Genomic DNA, 19,859 nt, shown 5'->3' with positions numbered 1-19,859 from the left:
TAGGTCGAAGTTTAAAATAAGATAGTATTGGAAGCTTAGAGTACCTGCCTTTTTTTTCATGGTTTCGTCAATTTCACAGTTGTGTTGAAACTCGTGAATTGTTCTGTCTTTTGATATTAAAACATTCTGTATTTATACATTTATTTGAAGAATTTTGAAAGTTTATAGATTGAGGTAGATAGCACGAGAAAAATGGTAAATACAGAACATTGGTTCATTCTGGACAGCACCGTTGCAAAATATCATCATCCGTCAGGTTTTTTGAGCACATTTCCATGAGAAGGTTATCTGAAATTACATTTCTTTAAAGATAAATAATAATTTTTTCAAAGGTTACCATCAACATTCGAGCAAAGATCTGGACAGATTTGTTTTAATTTCTTTACAGCTTTAACTCCACAATATCCTTTGTGCCTGTGATGATGATGATGATGTTTCGGCTCTTTCAGCAGCTCATTTAGCATTTTCCATGCTTCTTTGGATGACAGGTAGGATGGTTTGTCCATCTCCACATCATTAAATAACATCGAATTTGAATAGCTAATAGTTAAAACTAAGAGTATTAGCTGAAAGCTATTTCTCATTTCAAAGAAATGTTGAATAAATTGTACAGTCTCACATTGTTCGGTCTTTTTTATAAGCGCGACTATCAGAACTCCGCCCAGTTCACGGTAGGGAAGTAAGTTAAAAAATAACCGGTAGTGATAAAGGTTTCAAGGCGAATAAATTAATTTCTTGTGGGTGAAGAATGATAGAACACATTACCGAAACGTGACTTAAAGTCAGGAGATATGTTCAGAAAGAATATATATTGTGATGACAATACTGTAGTTTCGGAACTGTTATCGTAAAATTTGTGTTCTTATTCCTCATCTTGCATCAGATTTTCAAGCTTCAATTGTCCGCTACATTAATTTTCAAAAATTATTACTGTTCCCCTTCCAGAAAAATTGTGTGATTTTTAAAAATGACATGTATAATCTGTTTGTATTTTTGAACCGGATTATTATTTATCACAATTTATGTGTGGGCTGCAATTGGATTTAGACAAGAATAAATATAAACAAAAGGAATAAGGAATTTTTAATAATTCAGTACGTCCGTTTCTGCTAATAAGGGCAAAGATCCATAAGTCCTCTGTTTCCAATTTTTCTATTCTTGGAACTATTTCTGAATAGAGATCTAGTCTGCTGGAAGAGTTAGTAATATTAGTATTATGCTTTTTTGAAATTCAATGGTGTAATAAAGAAAAGCGTACAGCTTCTCAAAAACACCTTATGAAGATTTAGAAATACATAAGCTCTCAGTTGCAAAAATTTCGATAATGTCAGTTTTTTTTCACCTGGTCAGACAAACTCTTTTTTATTCCGGAATTTCTACCAAAGACTGTATGTTCTAAAAACATTTCGTTTTTGATTTTCATCAACAAAGATTAAATAACAAAAAGGATAAATGCCGTTTTCAAATTTTATGGAGCTAATAATAATAATAATAGTAATCAGGTCAATTTATTTCGAATGACATTTACGTCGCGAAAATTATCACGGAAATTTGATAACCTAGGAGAGATCATTGCTGCTGAAACTAAAAGATCTTACAATTCAAGCTAAAAGTTTATTTTTGGGATAACATTTAAATACTAGTTGAAGGCAACACTTGAAAACTTTGCGATTGGTCAATGATACTGTAGTTTACATAGAACGAAAAAAAAATTGCAATTCGTCTGATAAATTACTGAATTGACAGGTAAAAACATTTGAGAAGGAAGGCAAAGTAGTCTCATACTTCAATAAAATGCTGTTTGAAACGACGTAATTTAAGACTACTCGGCAGTTCGCTTCTCCTGGGGCGCGCACGTTTTGCGCCTGGCGCGCGATAATAAGGGAGTCCGCCTGGCGCGCGCACCTGAAGCGCAAAGGACGCGCTCGAGGCGCGCATAGTATGCGCACTGAATGCGAATAGAGTCTGGCAAGAACGAATCAGGAACCAGAAAATAAAATAAACGTGCTTTTTTCTGAACTTTATATACTAATAACTATGTAATCAAGAGTATGAATGTGTAATCGTTCAAAATGGAACATTTATTGGCTTGAGGTTGCAGTTGTCAAATGGGACACAATTAATAGGAAACGTATGGTGATATGTTTGTGTATATATTGATCCGTATATAGAAAGTACCGGTATATAGGCAATTTATAGTGTTTTGACTTCCCAATCCTCAAATTCACGTAGAAAAAAACATAATCCCCACATCGTCGACGCGCTGTGCGCGGATCGTCCACGCTCTGTAAGCGCCCCGTGCGCGATCCGTGCGCGCACCCTCCGCAGATCGCGGCCGCGGCCGAGATTTCAACTGCCAAATTTTTCAAGCTGTGTTTTTTCAGTTTTTTTTTTCGACTTTACGCATTTTCTTTATTTTTTATTAAATTTCAATTAAATATTAATGAAAAAATTTGCAGAAAGTGCATAAATGCTGAGACGAATCACATCTTCAGAGGATTTAAACGAATTAGTTCATCGGTAAGATTATAAAAACGATTTCCTCGAAATGAGTAATAATTTGATAACGACCAGGTCTTTGACCTCTTTTATACATAGCAATTATTTATAAACATAATTTGATATTTTTAGAAAAGCAGCACAGGTATGGAGATGAATTGGATTCACCACCTCCACACGGCCTATGCACGAGGGACCTTTGGAAATAAGATTTTTGAAGTTGTTTAATTTCCCTGATTTCTGTAAGTTTTTTTTCTTTTTCAATTTTTTCAATTCAAATGAACATGAAAAATGTTTCAATGAATGAAATTAACTTTTTTATTTTCAGGTCCATCGAAAGAACTTCAGGAACTCCAACAAAGGAAGAAGAGAACTTGCTGCACAACGGAACAATTTTTAATTTTGAAGTTTTTAATTTTTTTAAAGTTTTTCACTTTAATAAAATTAAATTTAATTATACCCAGTATTCCACATTGCCAATGTATTTGATAAAATCATGAAGGGATGGGGAACGAGCCGTGACCAAATTTGTATCAAATGCGCGGGGCGCGCGCAGAGAGTGCGCCGGGCGTTCGAGACATTATTACTAGCGCGCTCCGTCCGCGCGCCCGGTGCGAAACGTGCGCGCGCCAGGAGTAGCAAACTGCCGAGTAGGTTATCACGAGAAATCCTGTAAAGTGTCTGTAAGAAAGTTTGTTATCTTTAACTTTATGGTTTGAGTATGCATTTATCTGGGAGACACTTAATTTGAATTTTACATGATCAAACAATTTGTAAATTTGGGATCGCTGTAAAAAATACTTTAAGATTATGACTTGAACCCTGCAGAAAATCTTTATTTACGACCAGAAAAGTCATTCTTCCTGAACTTTGACTCGGTAGGAAAATTTTCAAATCATTGTATTAGAATACGAAAGTATGGTATAATTCATTGCCATAGTAAACGCTTAGAACTCCGACAGAAATATGATTATTTGTAGTTATTTTAATCTAACTCACAGATTTTATTATCTTCTCTAAAAATCATGTTAGCAGAAGATCACGAAGATTCTCAGACCAGAATTGTTTTAAGGCTGTTAAAAATAGATAGTTGTGCATGTCTAAAAACCGTGGATCCCTCTCCTTTAGAAACCCAATATTCTATTTTCTGAAATTTTCTAGCATTTTGTACGTCACTGCTACTTGCTTCCATATCAGCATCTAACGATTTAGTATTTTTCACGACACACCCATTCCATCTCAAAAACCAACTTGTTTTCTGAACTTTTTAAAAGGTTATATGAGTTGATTATTTTGAGAAATAATTTGATGACTGAGAAGTGTGAACTTTGAGAAGAATTTCTGCAGACAGGATATGCATATAATTTTAGTTTCAAACTAGAACTTTGGTATCGATTTTGAAATCAGAAAAAAATGTCGACTACGATTAGATTGGCGTGATTTGCAAATTTTAATTTGAATACTTGTACAAGAACTGGAAAATACAAAGACGAAAATTGGAAAATAAACAAAATGAAAATTCTTACTGTTTGGATTAAAACTTGATACAAAACTTATTTGAAATTTTGCATATTTAATTGCGTCGATTTGTCGATTGACTGAGATTCAAATCGATTTACCAAAACCTCGATCAACTAATTTGATTTGCACCCTAATCATCCCTGATCAAAAACCGAGCCAACACTTCATCGTGTTCACCAATCCAACTACGTAATTCCAGATTTATTTGCAGACCTACCGTACCACGTATTAACGTTGTTGTAGACAATCTAGAGAGATTAAGCTTATCTGTACATGAAGCGGGAACGAAAAAAAGTGTTTTAAGGATCAAGTCGTAAAAATACGTGAAACATCAAGCTCTCGGCGACTTGAACTGTTGAACACTTGAATTAGGCAGCTGCGACGATTAATTTTTTCCGAAAGTTCGATTTGAAAACCATAAGTTTGGAAGTCGTCACTCTGACGATATTTAAGTGGCCCATCACCATGATATGTATACCAATTTAAATAATTTTTAAATTTATCATTCTCTCCCTGAAATTAATTTGAAAATACATTTGGAAGAATTTTTTAAACTAACTCCAAATGCCTACCTTCTAACAAGACCTCAATCAATATTATTTACCTATTCTTCCAAAATTTCCTTTAGTAGTTCTATTACAAAACAGAACAAGACTAACTGCAAATTGTAAAAATCTCACAAAATTCTTGGTTGAAAATCCGTGACTTGCGTTTTAAGCGATTACACATCGAAACAAACGAATTTGTAATTGTAAGTTAGAACTGATCCATATGTGTAGATTCTGATGTGAAACAATTTTCATTTTCCAAATACTGTACACAGTCGCAATTGAAAATAGGAAAAACTGAAAAACTGGAAGTTGCACGATACTTTCAACCTTTAACATTTCGTCTCAAATTATTAAAATTAAATTACTTATTTACGCTTTTATTTTTGACTTTTAGGTTCAAATTCCATGCTCATTGCTCCTCTTCTTCTTCTTCTTCTTCTTCTTCGATAATACTTAAATTATTAGTCTGGATCAAAGTATGTGATTAATAGTAAAATCTAGTGTTTCTGTATCGTACAATATATCCGATTAAACTAATTGAAACTGGATGACTATTAAGAAGATCCGATTTTAAGGATATAAATGTCTGCCAACGAATCAGGCAACTGAAAGATCCGTCTGAAAATTTGAACACCCCTTTTTGTATTGAAAATTAGAAGTGACTCATGTACATACTTCCTTTGTATCAAACGATACAAAACGTGCAATTTTAAACCATCTGGAAAATGGAAAAATATCAGCGCACGAGACTTGATTATACTTTATTACTGGTGTACTTTATTAGGTGGCACAGGATATTGCACATATGCGGTTATTATCATAAAGAGAAATTGAAGAACTGTATCAAAATCAAGTTTAATTCTTCAATTTTTTCTTCATAAGTTGACTTGAAAATTATACTAAAGTCCTAATTAAGAATGCGCGGAACTCGGAAACTTCGGCAACAACCGGCACACCTATGATCCCAGCCACAAGGTTCATGAAACTTGATCTTGAATCCTGTTATTTTAATTTAGTTTTTTTTTCAGCATCAGACACCTTGCAAGAACTGCTGATAAAAGTTCATTTTCGCGCACTTTTGAACGTTTTCTCCCACATATACGATTAGAAAATCTGACGTTTCTAAAAGTTTGGTGATACATCAGGAAGAAATCCTATATAAAATGTGTGTCGAATATCAAGGTTTTTAAAAATGGCATAAAATGGAGTGAATTGTAGGGCTATACAGAATATAATTTGGTGCAATGAAATTTCATGTTCAAAACTTACTACTCCGTGTTTTCGGTAGTATTCTTACTTGGAATCATGTTCCAAGTGGTACCAACGGATGCAAGACTAAAAGAGACTGTAAACATATTTTAGGCTGCAAGATCGATTTTATGAATAACTTGGAAAACAAATCGAACTTTGTCAAAGAATGATTTATGTAATATTCTTATTCAAAAAAATTATAGACTGTTTTTGGAAAATGTTTTTTAATCATTTGAAAGACTTAAAAAGTAAAAATTCAAAATCTGCTAAAATCTTCAAATTTCAATACCTCCGCAAAATCGTTTGAAACCTTCTGGTTTTTGATTTTATAATTTACTCAGATTTTTCATCATTCGATCATTTAAGTAGTTGAAATTAATCGTGAGGAATTAAAATGTTTTAATGAGGAATTCACAAATCTCAATTTACCAAAGATTGACCCAATATTTCATCCATTTTTTGAAAAACACAAGTTTTTATTGGTTTACTTCCTTATTATTTTAAAAATGTTTAATCTTTTGTGGAGTGTCTGAATTCGTCTGTGTATTGATCAATTGGTGTAGCTAGTGAGAATTTCAGACAACGGATTATACTCTTTGAGTTTCTACGTGCAAAACCTTCTTTCAAGACTTCCGGTTCAATTGTGCATTAGTCTAACGAGAGTCTACAAGGAAATTGTTGATTTGAACTGTCCCTTGGTGTTATGATATTTTGTTAAAAAATATTGAAAATGTCAAGAATTACCCCAATTTTGTTCAAGACATCAACATAAACCACACTTACGAAACGGTGTCTTGAGACAATGTCTGAACTCTTATAGACAAGTCACGTTAATTATACATTCAATCCCTTATTGTACATCACATCAAAAGACTTCCTATTGGAAGAATCAGACGAACTTTGTAGTTTACTTAGGTCACTGATTTGTTCAAGACATCACTCAGAAAATGGGTTGTGGAACGGGAAAAACGGAACTTTTGGCGGATGTTCTACTTTTAAATGCACTATTTTGATTGCAATAATCTTTCTTAATGATTCAAACATAAAGATTCTACAAATTCGAGACGTACTTCCAAAACGCGGAGAATGAAAGTGAAAAGATGTCAAGGTTGGTAGACAGGCACCGCTTCAACTTTACTCTAAATGAGACAACAAGTTCAATGGACTTCCGAAAATTTTGATGTAAACTAATGTGGACAAGTAGTTTTGAACATTGATGATTTTTCATAGATTTGTTGCTAAACTTTTTGTTTTTTGGTTGGAACTTTTTACGGTTGTTTTGTTTTGTTTTAAGTCTTCAAAACATCGATTGGTTTGGATATGGAAGTTTATTTGGGCTAATAAGAAGTTAAGAATTTAAAAATAAACGAATAATTATGACACTGCAACCACTTTAATTTCGGTTATTTCGGAAACCCGTTCAGTTCTGCTGCCCAATGGGGACGGCTGAAACAACATTCAGTCAAAAAAATTTTGGAATTTTTATTTGTTTAAAAAAATAAATGAAAGGCATAGGCAAAGAGCACGAATATATTAAAAACTGATATTTAGTCTTTTATCGTGTAACTTGGATTTGTTTAATTTGGAGTTTTGATGAGTTTAAGAATTTAAGATTTTAAGTAGGCAAACATTCTGGATTTTTTTTGCAAAAAATCTGACAGATTTTTTCCTGCTCAAGGTGCTCCTCTTCCATTAAACTGTTAGTAGTAATCTAGTGAAGTGATAGGGTGTAAGGGTTAGGAACTGTAGTTCCTTTCAGAAAGTATCAAATTACCATACAATCAAGTTTGAAATGGTTCTCAAAATTTCAAACAATAGTAAATTAAGAAAACTCCTATTTTTACAATGAGATCTCCTTAATTGACATAAATTTCATATTTTAAGACACTTCATTTTTCCACAATATTTTTTTTGCTTTAAAAAATTCACCCTTTCCGATTCCTGCTCCATTTTTAGCGATGTAACGAAACTTTCAGTTGTTTTGAGCTTAAAAAATCCTAATTAAAAGTTTCAAAATTTAAGTTTTACAAAAAACCAAACGTCTAGGCAAATATAATTTTAATCTATTGAAACGTATCATTATTGCGCAACCATTTCATCCGTAGCCTCCGTAGTTTGCTAACAAAAATCGGGTTTTCACTTTTTTGTGTAGACACTGTTCAAAAATCCCTGGTCAGTGAAGCAAAATACATTAACCTATCAAATAAACCACTTTTTCCAAAATTTTGACTGACGAAGCACAACGTCACGTAGGATTAAACATGTTTTTTGTTATAACTAGTTACTACTTGTTGAAAGTGTTAGTACTACACGCTTCTGACAAGTACGTACAGCTACAATTGTAGGTTTATATGTCTAAAAGTAAATGATAATCTCAGATGTATGTCTAGCGGTTAAGCTTAACAAAACACAGTTGAAATCATAGGAGAATGAATTATATTTAACTCAACATGGCTGGTGTTCGCGCTAGTATCAGAAGTCAAAAGAGTGTTACCACTTGGAGCATTGCAGAGTTATTCTCTGATCAAAAAGTATCCTATCAAGGTTAAATCCCAATATTTGTGCAACTTATTATTTAAAATTAAAATGCAAAAAAAACATTTAAAATTCTGGGAAACTGTCTTCAATTGCGATGAGTCCATTGTGCTCACGGAGGAATTTCGGGTACATCGCGAGCTAAGTGCGGATAGTGTTTTTTTAATAGATTCACATTATACCGGTGCAGCATTTTCAGTTTCAATATAAATCCTATAGTTTAAACATTTTCGTATCTTGCGGACCCAGAAAAGAACAACATTTTTCTAAAAAGTTATTGGGAGTTTGTATGATTTCAGTTTTCAATTCCTTGAAATTGTCCGATGAAAAAATAAAAAATTTTACAGTAAGATTTTTCACATTACTTCGTTTTTAATTATCTTTACAAACACTGTTATTGCGTTGTTTCTGTGACTTACACTTTGTATTAGTTCACAAGATTATTAATACTTCTACCCCAACTTCTCAATTGTAAGAGTTCAAACGCCCTTTTCAAAAGTAGAAAAATAATGCAAAGCTTGAAACTACAAGTAATTATTAATAATTAACGTGTTTTGAACAGAAATCGAAGAAAAAATCTACAGTAATCCTTCGAAAGGACAAATCTTATCCCACGCCTTTCCTTCAAATTATCTATTTTCTATCCAGTGACGTCGAATGACAATTAGATGACGTTGTGATTAGACTCAACGTTAGGAATTATTTTGAGTTGGCGTTTTGAGTTAGTTATCACCTTTGGTGATGTGATTCATTACGTAAAACCAGACAGGAAAATGATACAAGTAATTAGGCAAGAGTAAAAATTAATATACCACAAGTTCGAATGAACATCGATAAAGTGATTCGAATTTCATATATTTTTGCCTTTTATATGCTCTGAGAAACTCTTGTAGCCAATAGTGCATTGTCCTTTGAGAAAGCTATTCAGACGGAAAAAGTGCATATATAACTTGGCACATGACTTGTTGCCTTCATTCCAGACTCCGAATTATCTGGAAATATTTTGTTTTAGTCCAGAGTAACAATTCGCAAACAGAAACTATCGTTAGCAATGCCCGTTTCTGCGATGTGTCGTAGTTGAATTACCTCCCATCTAAGATCACGATTCATTTTTGTGACGTTAAAACTCCCACATTTCCATCTGAGGAATGAATTAGAAAATTGCATTGTGATGAGCTAACATGTACAAAACACAAAACGTGTTACGTATGGAGGTATAAAATTTCAAAACAAGAACTGATATGGGGTGTGGAAAATCAAAATATCAGAAATTAACTACTAATGGCATTTCTAAGTTCTAGCTCAAACATTTTTAACTTCCATACAATTGTGTATGCCCAAATTACATTTTAGTATTGTTTAAAAAAATGTAAAATTCATTTTATCGATTAGAAATGTCTAGCTGTTTATTGTAAACATGCTCAGCTTTTTAAACATGAAATTGGAATTTGTAAGCTAGTTTAATTTGAATGCTCTTTGAATACACACCTAAGGCCTAAACGCAGACATCTAACTTACTGACCATAGTCAGTGAATTTTTAATTCCATACAACTATGTATTTCTGGGTAGTCGAAATAACAGTAAAGCAAAGTGATAATTAGAATACGAACGACTCTTCGTAAAACGAAATAGCAAAAACATAATTTTATTCAAGCTCTTTTTGTATAGTTATTTGCTGTTGTTTTTGCATTTGTTGCTGCGAATAAAATCTGAAATTTCGGTAACTTCAACTTCCGGAGTGTGTCGGGCTCTCTAAAGCTTTAGACTCATCAATCAGCTGCCCCGTCACCGGATTCTGATTTTTTTGCACTACACAATGCACTCGGCAACAATCGAATCGGAAGATGCAAATGATAACGCACTTTTGATTTCTGGCCGGCTCCATTGACAGGTGTTACTCAAAGTCACGTGATATCTTCAAAGAGCAGCATAAACTGGCGGAAGTGTTAGAGTGGATGAAGGACGCGGAAAGAGAACGCACTGCTCATTTTGGCACTCGCCGAACAATTAACCCGAGTTTCAACCACCCAAATTCGCATGGAAATAGACTTCCGTAAACAAACGAAGAAATAAGTTCTATTTCAATCAAGGTTTATTGTACAAGCCACTGGGATGACAGATTTGATGAGACACGGGTGAAACGAGATTCAAAAAAACGAGATTGTATGGTACAGAGACTGATATCGGAGTAAAGGTAAAAATTCATGGACAACAAGCAGATCTTATGTAGTCATCAGAACACTGATTTCCGCAGCATTCAGTCGCAATGTCCTTTCCTTCTTCTGAAAGTTCAAGAAATAAATAATTGAATTATGTAAACATTTAATTCAACTTACGTGGGTTGCAAAGATCTCCACAGACAGCCATGACTAAAGAGATGAGTTTTCTTCCGCAGGCACGAGTTTCTCCTGGTGCTGGAACACGTCTTGCTCGTGGCATTGGTCGGTGAGCTGATTCCATCATGTTGTGTTGAAGTTCACGGAGAAGTTGCATGCTTGCTGATTCTTCAGACATTGAAGGACCGAAGGATTGACGGAAACTTGCAGCGACTTGGAGTGCGCACAAAACGAAGATGATAGTAAAGACAGAGTTCATTATAATGATATGGATAACGGAAAATGAGTACGGGGAGTTGCTAGATACTCGTCAAAAGATATGAAGACGATGATAACTTTTAAATATTCTAAGTATTTATACTAATTTCCAGTTGGGAGGGGCCCCCGAATCCATCTCTTTGCGTAAGCCACGTGCCACGCCCCTTCTCTTTCTAAAAATCAGTATAATCATAAAGTGCAATAGGCGGAGCATCACGAAGGGGTGGGTAAACCCAGCAATTGAGATTGCTACAGAATCTGAGCTCTTGGTAACCAAGAATAATTCTGATTCATTATGCAGCTATAGTGCATGAGAGAGAAACGGATATCAATGGAAATGTGGGAGAAAATTCGGAAATTTTGAAAGTTAATTAATCAAAATAATAATGAACTCTCATGAGAATTTTAATCAAAAATTAGTACGATAATGTAGGAGGAAACAATGTGACTTCAAAATAGTGATCTGCGTCGCCTGGTCTGGAGGCAACTTCTTGCCCAAGTTTGGCCGAAAAATATTAATTTGGTGCAAAATTTTGCAGAGTTGAAGAAAAAGACGGACACTACTTGGTTCAGGCTGCTCCCACGTTTGACCTAACTTTGATCCAACTTATGAACCAAAATATTTTTTTTTCGGGTCAAACTTGAAAAAAAAATTGGTACCAAAAGCGAAAAGCTAACGCGATCAAATACCATATCACATTTTGAAAATTGTTTTTCAAAAGAAACAAATTAAAAAATAGAAGAAATATTATCAAAAAAGATTTTGAGGAAATTATGAACGTTCATTCGAGCACTTGTTCTGAAAAATCAGCGTTACTCAATTATCGTCTGCTAATCTGTAGTAGCTCAACAATTGGCCGGAAAATTCTACCGCAGTATTTTTGAATTAGCATTTCATAGGATTTTCTGTGGGTTTAGACTTGTTTGAGGCTAACTAAGACACTAAATTTAATGTTATTAAAGATGGGTAGTAAAAAAAACGTCATTTCTTTATGAACATTGGCAGATATTTCTTGAGAGTATCCTATTTAAACGGAAATTATGATCTGCCCTATAACGATGTCCAACTCCGAATAAGAATTAAGGAAAAAGAATTTGGCGGGATAAATATTAAAGAAAATTTCATCTGAAAACATCTGAAAAACATAACATACTGGAAATTCAGAAAGTGATAATTGTGATATGTTATTCCTTCCCACAAAAACATTGCTGCTCATACGCGTTTATCGATTATCTGCTCCGAGTCCAACCGCGCCTATTGACGGTCAGCGGCTTGGTTCTCCTACACCCACCGGCCATGCTGTCGCGTCAACACACCAAACTGGAACGATTCTTTTTGAGTTCATATGAAAACTTTGTAGCTTCCTATCCGTCTGAAATAAAGTTCTGAAATCCTTGAATGCCCGTGAGTTGTTTTTTTTCAATTTCCCAGTTGAGTTGGCAATCTGCAAAATTTGAGTTCTGAACAGTTTTTGTTACCATTATTTATTGATAAGTATAGGAAAATTTGAGAGAAGGAGGAGGCGGAAATTTGTTGAGATAGAATTGGAAATATGAGATAGTTGAAACAGAGGAAAATAATGAGTTAGGTTGGTTTCAGGAGGGTGACGGTAGGTGTGTAGATGAACTTGATTCTTCTTCTTATTCTGGGATCCAATTAGTCAAATGGGCAGCAGATTTCTTTGATGTAATCGGAGCTGCAATCAGTGGAGCAACATTTTTGAGCGACATCGATTCCGTTTTCTGAAAGATGATGTTAAGTTGAAATGCTATTCTCAATTGAATAAACTTACGTGGTTGGCAGGCGTCACCGCACACCGACCAGACATGCGGGATGAGCCGCAATGCGCATGATCGGTAGTTGGTGTGACGGTCGGCTCTTGAGATCGCATCCATTGGTTGGTTTCCGGTTGAATCGGATGACGACAGGATGAAGCCTTGATGCTTCTGGTGAAGAGCAGCGATTGGGAGAATTGTTCCGATGAGCATCAAGGCGACGATCGAGTGCATTTTCCTTGAAGATTGAAGAGTTTCGATTGAGTCTGGAAAATTGAGGTAAAGCAGGTGGCAAATCTGAGAATAATTCAAAGTAAATGATATTTTACTGAATATTTCGTTTTTTATAGACAATCCAACATGGGAGGAGCAATTGAACTCCTTGCTAACATTTTTTTTGAGTTTCGAGCCCGCCTCCAGCTCTAATCTTAAACATCATGGCGCAAGGAGCCGGGTGGGCGGGGTGAAGTATGTAGATAGAAAATCCAATAGAGCAACATAAAAGAGACATTTTCATAATATTCAGACGAAAGCTGCACATTACGCAGACACAATAAATTGAGGAAAGAAGTATGACTTGCAATTGATCACAACGGGAAGACACAACTAGATTGAATCGTTTAACAGATAAATTACAACAAACAACTGTGAGGAAGAATTGAATCAAACAACTTTTGCCAAAATCGTCGGAGAAAATAAAATAATGCACCCGGGATTAGATAAAGTGTGACGTCGCGTATGGTCTTGAAAAATTATAGCTAACAATTCTGAGGCCCCTATCGATAGTTTCACATTACTTCATTTATAAAAAAATAAATCATCTTACCAGGAAAATATGATCACAAGTTTCTACTGCATATATCTTCGATCCACCTGTGGACTGGACTCCTCCCCTTATCGTTGTTTCGTTGTTCTTCTCATTAAGATACTGTTCCATCGGAAAGGAGAGGAGTATACACTAGGTAGATCAAAAAAAAAATTTTTGTGAAAGATTGCGATCGTATTTTATCAATAGTTGAAACAAGTGTGAATCAAAGAAGTGAAAAAAATAAGTTGATGATTAAGATTAAAATTGACAATATTTTTCAACCCGGGTATAATACGAATAATACGAAGTAAAAAAGAAAAACGCAAAATTAACGATTAATTTTGAAAACTTTAAAATTGTCGGTGACTTAAAAGTGAGTAACAGCTTTTTATAATGTTTTATTAAAAAATTTGAAAAAAAAACTAACAATAATATAATAGTTACCAAATGAAGATGATCAACTTCGATTCTGTATTTTAATCGGAAAAGTATTTGAAAAAAACACATCTTGGCAATATTACTCTTACAATTAGAAAGCTGGGTCGTGAGACGGCAAAAAATGGCAAAAACGACAATGATTCCAAATAATGACTGTTTTTTAGATTTGAAAGAATTGGGTTTAAAGTTAATATTTCAAATTATAATATTTCCATCATATAAAATTAAGACTACGTATATGCATAGTGCTTTCATTAAATTGAAACAATAAAAAAATTCTTGATATCTAGAAAAATATTAACGGAAAATCAGAAGTTCTTTGCTCGTACATAGAAGAGGTAATTTTATCAAAAATCTAAAAGTTAAAGTTGTTTCCCTTTTTGATAAAAAAGACAACCGTCCCTCCGTTTCATAATAAAAATCATTATTCATTCTATCATTGAACATGGGTATTATGAAAGGAATTTTATTCAAAAAGTTTTATTGCAGAAAAATAAATAGTGAGATCATTTTGAAAACAAGTTACTGTAACGGGATGAAAGAGATCTTTTGAAGATTGATTGTAGGAGAAGCCTGGAACTTTGAGAGCAGGAATTGGTTGCACATGGAAATTAAAATGGAAAGTTTGTGAATGGAGAAAATCTAGACTCTATTGAAAATTATTTGACGACGGAGATGGCTTGTTGGACGACTGTTTTTACTTTTCTGGGCAGCAAGCTTGTTTTATATATGATGGAGTGCACTGTGTTGTGCAGCAAACTGTGGCAATGTCCATGTCCTCTTCTGAAAAATAATAAATTCAGATTAAGGTTTTTTAAAAAATTTTTAGCATTAAACGTACGTGGCGTGCATGGTTCTCCACAGGTTGACCAGACAAAGAGAAGAAGTCGTCTTCCACAGGCACGAACCTCTCCAGCTGGGACTCGTCGTGCTCGGGAGAGTTGATTTTCGAGTTCTGTTTCCATTTCGATCTCTCGTAGAATACGATCGGCTTTGCTGGTGTCCATGGAAGGTTGTCGACATGAAGCGGAGAGAAGAAGTGCGGAGAGAAGGAAATATGTAAAGAATGAAAACATTCTCTTGGAGCTTTTGAAAAACTTCTGAAAAATTATGAAAATTAACAATCTTTTTGAAGAGCTTGAAATTGAAGTGATTGATAGATTTAATATTCATCTTTTTATACTTATCAGATGGGCGGAGTTCATCTGGAGGTCACATCAATTTTGTTGAAAACGCTCCGCCTTTTTATCCGTTCAAAAAAAGAAGAAAATATGACTGATGCGTCAAGCGCCACGAACGTTAAAGGGATTGGGCGGGGCAAGCGCATGGAGAGACATATAGGGAAAAAGACTTTTCATTTCGAGAGCAATGGAAAAAGACATTGGAATATATTCCTTAAGACATTTCTTTAAAATCATGTGAAATAATAAATAAACTAGATCAGGAACAACACAGGAATTAAAAATTAGTCATGAATTTTCTAGAGTGAACGCTTTTGTTAGTTCCAAGTCGGTACCGGATCGAAAATCACTTCGAACTGCGCCGGATGCCTCCAAACGTTCGGCGTCCGGTTTTAAGAAATTCGTAATACCCAGAATTCTTTCGGTGGGGTTTCATTATTTGATAATTGATTTTATAACTTTCGAGCTTTTGCTATAACTAGAAACGAGATAACTCGAAATCCAGAAACTCTGAACCACTCGAGGAAAAATTGAAAAGTTACCATTCAAAAAACAAAAGTTAGGTTTGCTAACTTTAGTTTAAACCGTAAAGATCTTTTAATGGGTTGTTACAAAAAATTTGAAATTTACATTTTTAAGTTTTTTTTTAAAGAAGTTGATTTACAAAATTGAACAACGAGAACATAATTTTCTTGAAATGCTCAAAACTAGCTTCATATTCTGATTAATTTCACTTTTTTAAAATTTGTAAACTATCCTAGTAATCTTTTTGGAAATTTTGTAACTGACTACATTTTGATTCTCTCGAAAATGTTCGAAATACATTAGAATCAACAAAAGGAAAATACAAATAGTTTATAAGATATAGATGTCCCTGTCTTATCATGTTTGAAACTCTTGATTGTGTGGAACGGATGCCAGCACGTGTCCTTCTAACATATGAATGCCGGTTTCCTTTGCTTGTTTCTTTTTTTGAGGTCATTGATATTAAGTGATGGTGATGATTATTGCGAATGATCAGCTGACAAACAAGAAGTTCACAATCGTTGTCCTCTAAGTTTGACTTTTTTCCGAGTATTATTTTATACCGACTGGTAGACGCCAGGTACTAGTGTATGTGTTTCAGGAGCGTGAAAAGTTGACCTTCTGAACTGATATTAGTCGAGTTGAAAGTTTCTCAAAAAATCGGTTTATGTGGGAATTGTTTAAAACAAATTTTAAAAAATGGAAAGGAGAGTGAAGTGTTTAAATAATTGAACATATGTAGTTTCCCAAGATTTTTATCACGACGTCCAAAAAAATATAAGATACAAAGATTTTTCTATTGGAAATTTTAGTGTTCTGATGTTTCCGTTTCGCTTTCCAGCTCAACGAATGACTTTACAGATAATTTTTAAAACAAAAAGCTGTCAAATATAGAAAATCAGTTATTAATTGTTCAAAGATGTATTACTTCAGAAATGATAAAACCAAATATCGTTTTTACAACATGTTTAAAGACTCTGAATTCTTTGTGAAAACTTCAGGTAACAATATATTTATTAACAAAAATAGTTTTTCATCAAAAAATTTTCCAATAAATACTGCATGTTTATTACATCCGTCACTGCGTCCTTATTCAGAATTCCAGATTTTTAGATAATTATTTTCAGTTTTTCTAAAATTTCACATCAATCAAATCCCTTTGTTATATTATTTTCTTTCACTTTCTGCATATATGTATGTGCTCTTTCCTGAGATTGTACTGCATTTCGGGTGAAAAGTACGGACTGATTTTGTCGTTTATATACATTTTCTTATGGAACTCTGCACCCATTCATACGACACGATTTTCAGACATTTTGTATATATATAAGATTATGTGAATTATGAATTTAACTTCAAACTGAATTAATTTACATTTTTTGGGAGTACAATAAATGTATGTTGAATCATGTTTTAGATGTTCAAAATTAGACTTTAATTTGATGCTTTCTGACTTTTTTCGTGCACTTCCACTTACCGGATCATGCTTTTTGAGTGATTTGACTACAACCAGCAATCATATGCGCTTTTCGCCTTGCGCATTTAAATAGTATAATTTAATTTAAACGGAGAATGATGCCACGACACATTTTCAACAAGTCAAAAAATCGGCACGTCATCGTTGACGCTTTCAGACAGATTCTCATTCCCACCAGCTTTACTCCCTATGACATCCCGTTAACAGACGTATTTACACAAGAAAATATGATTCATGTCAATTATGATGATATCAAAAGTTCTCAGGGGATAGTACCCATGTTTGCGTAAACAATGAGCTCAAAGTCCGAAAGAGAAGCTTCTGGAAATTAAAAAGTGGTTTGTGGTGTTGAAATCTATAGTAATGAAATCCAAAATCAGAAACTAATGAGACTATCTTATACTTATCACAAAATGGAAATACGACTTCGCCGAATTTTCAAAGGGCTGATTACGGGTAGAATTGAAACAAGTATGATGATTAATTCTTCTTTTCTTTGTTTCACTATACGAATTTAGGCTTATGATAATGCAAAAATAAAAATATTGCAAATTAAGTATGTATATCAGGGAAGATGATAATTAGTAAAAGTATAGCACGCATGTGCTTAATGTAAGTAACCATTTATTGCAAAAAAAAAACGCCAAAAATAATAATTCTGTAAAAAACTTGTGCTTCATTGCTGGCGCTTCCAGACGGATTCAATTATGAAAAAAAATCCAAAAATAGCAAACATTGATTTTCGGGAATACGAAATGGTAAAAAATGTTTGTTTCGGCGCGGAAACCAGCCGGTTTTTTTACGGAGCTAGCTTACGGAGGTAGCGTACGGAGCTTACGTGATGTATAAAATCAAAATCAATTAACAACATTCTAACTATAAGAAAAGTAAACATAAATTTTGAGAGTTACAGTTTTCATGACCTCCTACAATAAATACTTTTCAAATACTTTTTTCAGATTTTTATTTAAATTTTTGGTTCTGATTTCCCGTTGGAACTTATACAAATTCTTGCACAAATTAAATTTTGAACTGTTTTTTAGGATCGATTGCAAGACTTCGTGACGTGATTTTGTCAGCAACGCTTTATCATATTAGGTAGCTACAAGTCTCAATTTTATTGAGAGTGAGTATACAATGAAATTATGTTTCGAGAACATAGATGAAACTAGAACAACTAAAACAACTTGACGCACTTCTTGACAACTCTAGTCTATATGCAAATGTAACCTTTCCATAAAAAATATGCATTCTATGTGTTTTCATCTTGGATTCAGATTCAACATTGAAGATTGATGAGCTACTATAACTCAAAATGTTCTTCTTTCGCCATTATTTTTTTTTATTTTAAATTCAAAAAATGTGTCTGAAAACTCATCTCTTCTTAATCTAAGCCCCTTGACAGAAAATTCTGGGACCAAACCAAAAAAGGCAAAGTTCATATTGAGTCATTTATAGATGTAGCCTATTAAAAATTCAGAAACTTTTTGAAATTAATAATTCAACGCTGGTTTTTTGCGAGAGTTCGTGACATCCTCCTACAGCTATGATACAACCTTTTTAGGCTTAGCACTTTTGAGTGATCAAAGCTGAAAATGGAAATTTGACATTCAGAATTTGTAAGAGATACCACGTAGGAAAATCTATATTTCTATATCTTTGTACAGCAATTTTTTCTGCGGCTTTGGAATTTTTTTGCAGATATTTGACACTTGGTAAATTACAATTTTGAGAAATTTTCATAAGCTCATAACTCGGAATTTGACTTAAACTTTTTGATGAAATTACATTTAAAACTCATTTACTTGGTCCAGAAATTGACGAATATTTGGTAAAGTCGGGAACGCTGTCGCAACCATAGATGGCAACCCATAGCTGTAGTTTAGCTGTGCGCGGCTTGAAGCAAGGCTTGCCCAACTTTTGCACAAGGTTCTAAACCAAGGTAATTTGTTCTATTTTCTATTTTTTCTATATAATTTTTTCTAAGGCAAAAAGATACGGATGAATGCCAAAAACCTCTAAATTGAAATGTTTAATTCGAAAACTCAAAGAACGAGAATTTGTGAATTTTTAAGAAAAAATATTCCTATTTCCAAATTTAAATTTTCGGCTAAATTTCCCTGATCGTCATGTTGTTTCACAGTCAAAAGTTCAGGATTTGTGATAATTTACGATATTTTGCAAAAAACAATCGTACTTTTACTAAATACAAAAATTGTAAATGGGAGTGCTGGCAGAAACGATACAAGAACAAAACAATTGAAGGAACAATTTTGTTCAATGTAGCCCGAGCAGAATGTCGCTTGATAGTAGAAAAGCCTAAAATAAACATATCAAGAAGAATTCAAAAATTTAATAAATCCGATCGAGGCGTGACGGAGGCTCTTTACTCGCCTTACTAGTTAACCACATTCATTGCTACAGTATTTCAATTCTTTGAGGTTCTAGCAATTATTTAAATTGAAATTCGTCATTTCCTATTAAAAATATTATTTTGATTTTTTGCTTTTTTGGACAAATCCAATTTTGAAAGCAATCATGAAACATGTATACTTAAAAAATACAAATTGATGTTATACTCTATTTTGCATTTTCCACTATTCCGGTAATACCTCAAAATCCTACATTATTTTCAAAGTGGTAAATAGTAAGGGATCTTTTGATTTGCTATGTTTTTGATAGTGTTCTTACTTGAGATTTTT

The 19,859-nt window shown here is 33.7% G+C and overlaps 5 protein-coding genes and 1 non-coding gene across 6 annotated transcripts; 2 read left to right on the top strand and 4 right to left on the bottom strand.

Moving 5' to 3' along the window:
- Positions 1 to 124: 124 nt before the first annotated feature.
- On the bottom strand, positions 125 to 602 carry ins-20 (INSulin related). The gene is made up of 2 exons (NM_001027358.5): positions 338 to 602; positions 125 to 288 (listed from the first exon to the last, which is right to left on the bottom strand). Exons 1-2 carry the CDS (start codon positions 582 to 584, stop codon positions 215 to 217), a joined length of 321 nt encoding a protein of 106 aa, NP_001022529.2. The 5' UTR covers positions 585 to 602; the 3' UTR covers positions 125 to 214.
- A 1,856-nt stretch (positions 603 to 2,458) lies between these two features.
- Positions 2,459 to 2,988, top strand: ZK84.4 (Ovule protein; the record flags this gene model as incomplete). Its single annotated transcript, NM_062798.2, has 3 exons — positions 2,459 to 2,520; positions 2,632 to 2,741; positions 2,828 to 2,988. Exons 2-3 carry the CDS (start codon positions 2,684 to 2,686, stop codon positions 2,986 to 2,988), a joined length of 219 nt encoding a protein of 72 aa, NP_495199.1. The 5' UTR covers positions 2,459 to 2,520; positions 2,632 to 2,683.
- A 7,166-nt stretch (positions 2,989 to 10,154) lies between these two features.
- Positions 10,155 to 10,285, top strand: ZK84.14. Its single transcript, NR_051143.1, has one exon. It is a non-coding gene; the product is annotated as an Unclassified non-coding RNA ZK84.14 (non-coding RNA).
- Positions 10,286 to 10,436: 151 nt separating this feature from the next.
- On the bottom strand, positions 10,437 to 11,010 carry ins-6 (putative insulin-like peptide beta-type 5). The gene is made up of 2 exons (NM_062797.3): positions 10,695 to 11,010; positions 10,437 to 10,640 (listed from the first exon to the last, which is right to left on the bottom strand). The coding sequence occupies exons 1-2, from the start codon at positions 10,951 to 10,953 to the stop codon at positions 10,561 to 10,563; spliced, it is 339 nt and encodes a 112-aa protein (NP_495198.1). The 5' UTR covers positions 10,954 to 11,010; the 3' UTR covers positions 10,437 to 10,560.
- A 1,413-nt stretch (positions 11,011 to 12,423) lies between these two features.
- Positions 12,424 to 13,889, bottom strand: ins-5 (Putative insulin-like peptide beta-type 6). Its single transcript, NM_001393089.1, has 3 exons — positions 13,555 to 13,889; positions 12,746 to 12,994; positions 12,424 to 12,695 (listed from the first exon to the last, which is right to left on the bottom strand). Exons 2-3 carry the CDS (start codon positions 12,960 to 12,962, stop codon positions 12,610 to 12,612), a joined length of 303 nt encoding a protein of 100 aa, NP_001380038.1. The 5' UTR covers positions 12,963 to 12,994; positions 13,555 to 13,889; the 3' UTR covers positions 12,424 to 12,609.
- A 548-nt stretch (positions 13,890 to 14,437) lies between these two features.
- Positions 14,438 to 15,080, bottom strand: ins-4 (putative insulin-like peptide beta-type 1). The gene is made up of 2 exons (NM_062795.2): positions 14,816 to 15,080; positions 14,438 to 14,757 (listed from the first exon to the last, which is right to left on the bottom strand). Exons 1-2 carry the CDS (start codon positions 15,048 to 15,050, stop codon positions 14,672 to 14,674), a joined length of 321 nt encoding a protein of 106 aa, NP_495196.1. The 5' UTR covers positions 15,051 to 15,080; the 3' UTR covers positions 14,438 to 14,671.
- Positions 15,081 to 19,859: the final 4,779 nt, after the last annotated feature.

This window comes from Caenorhabditis elegans, chromosome II (genome assembly GCF_000002985.6).
Source record: "Caenorhabditis elegans chromosome II".
NCBI classification, from domain to species: domain Eukaryota; kingdom Metazoa; phylum Nematoda; class Chromadorea; order Rhabditida; family Rhabditidae; genus Caenorhabditis; species Caenorhabditis elegans.
This window is presented reverse-complemented; position numbering and strand designations above follow the sequence as displayed.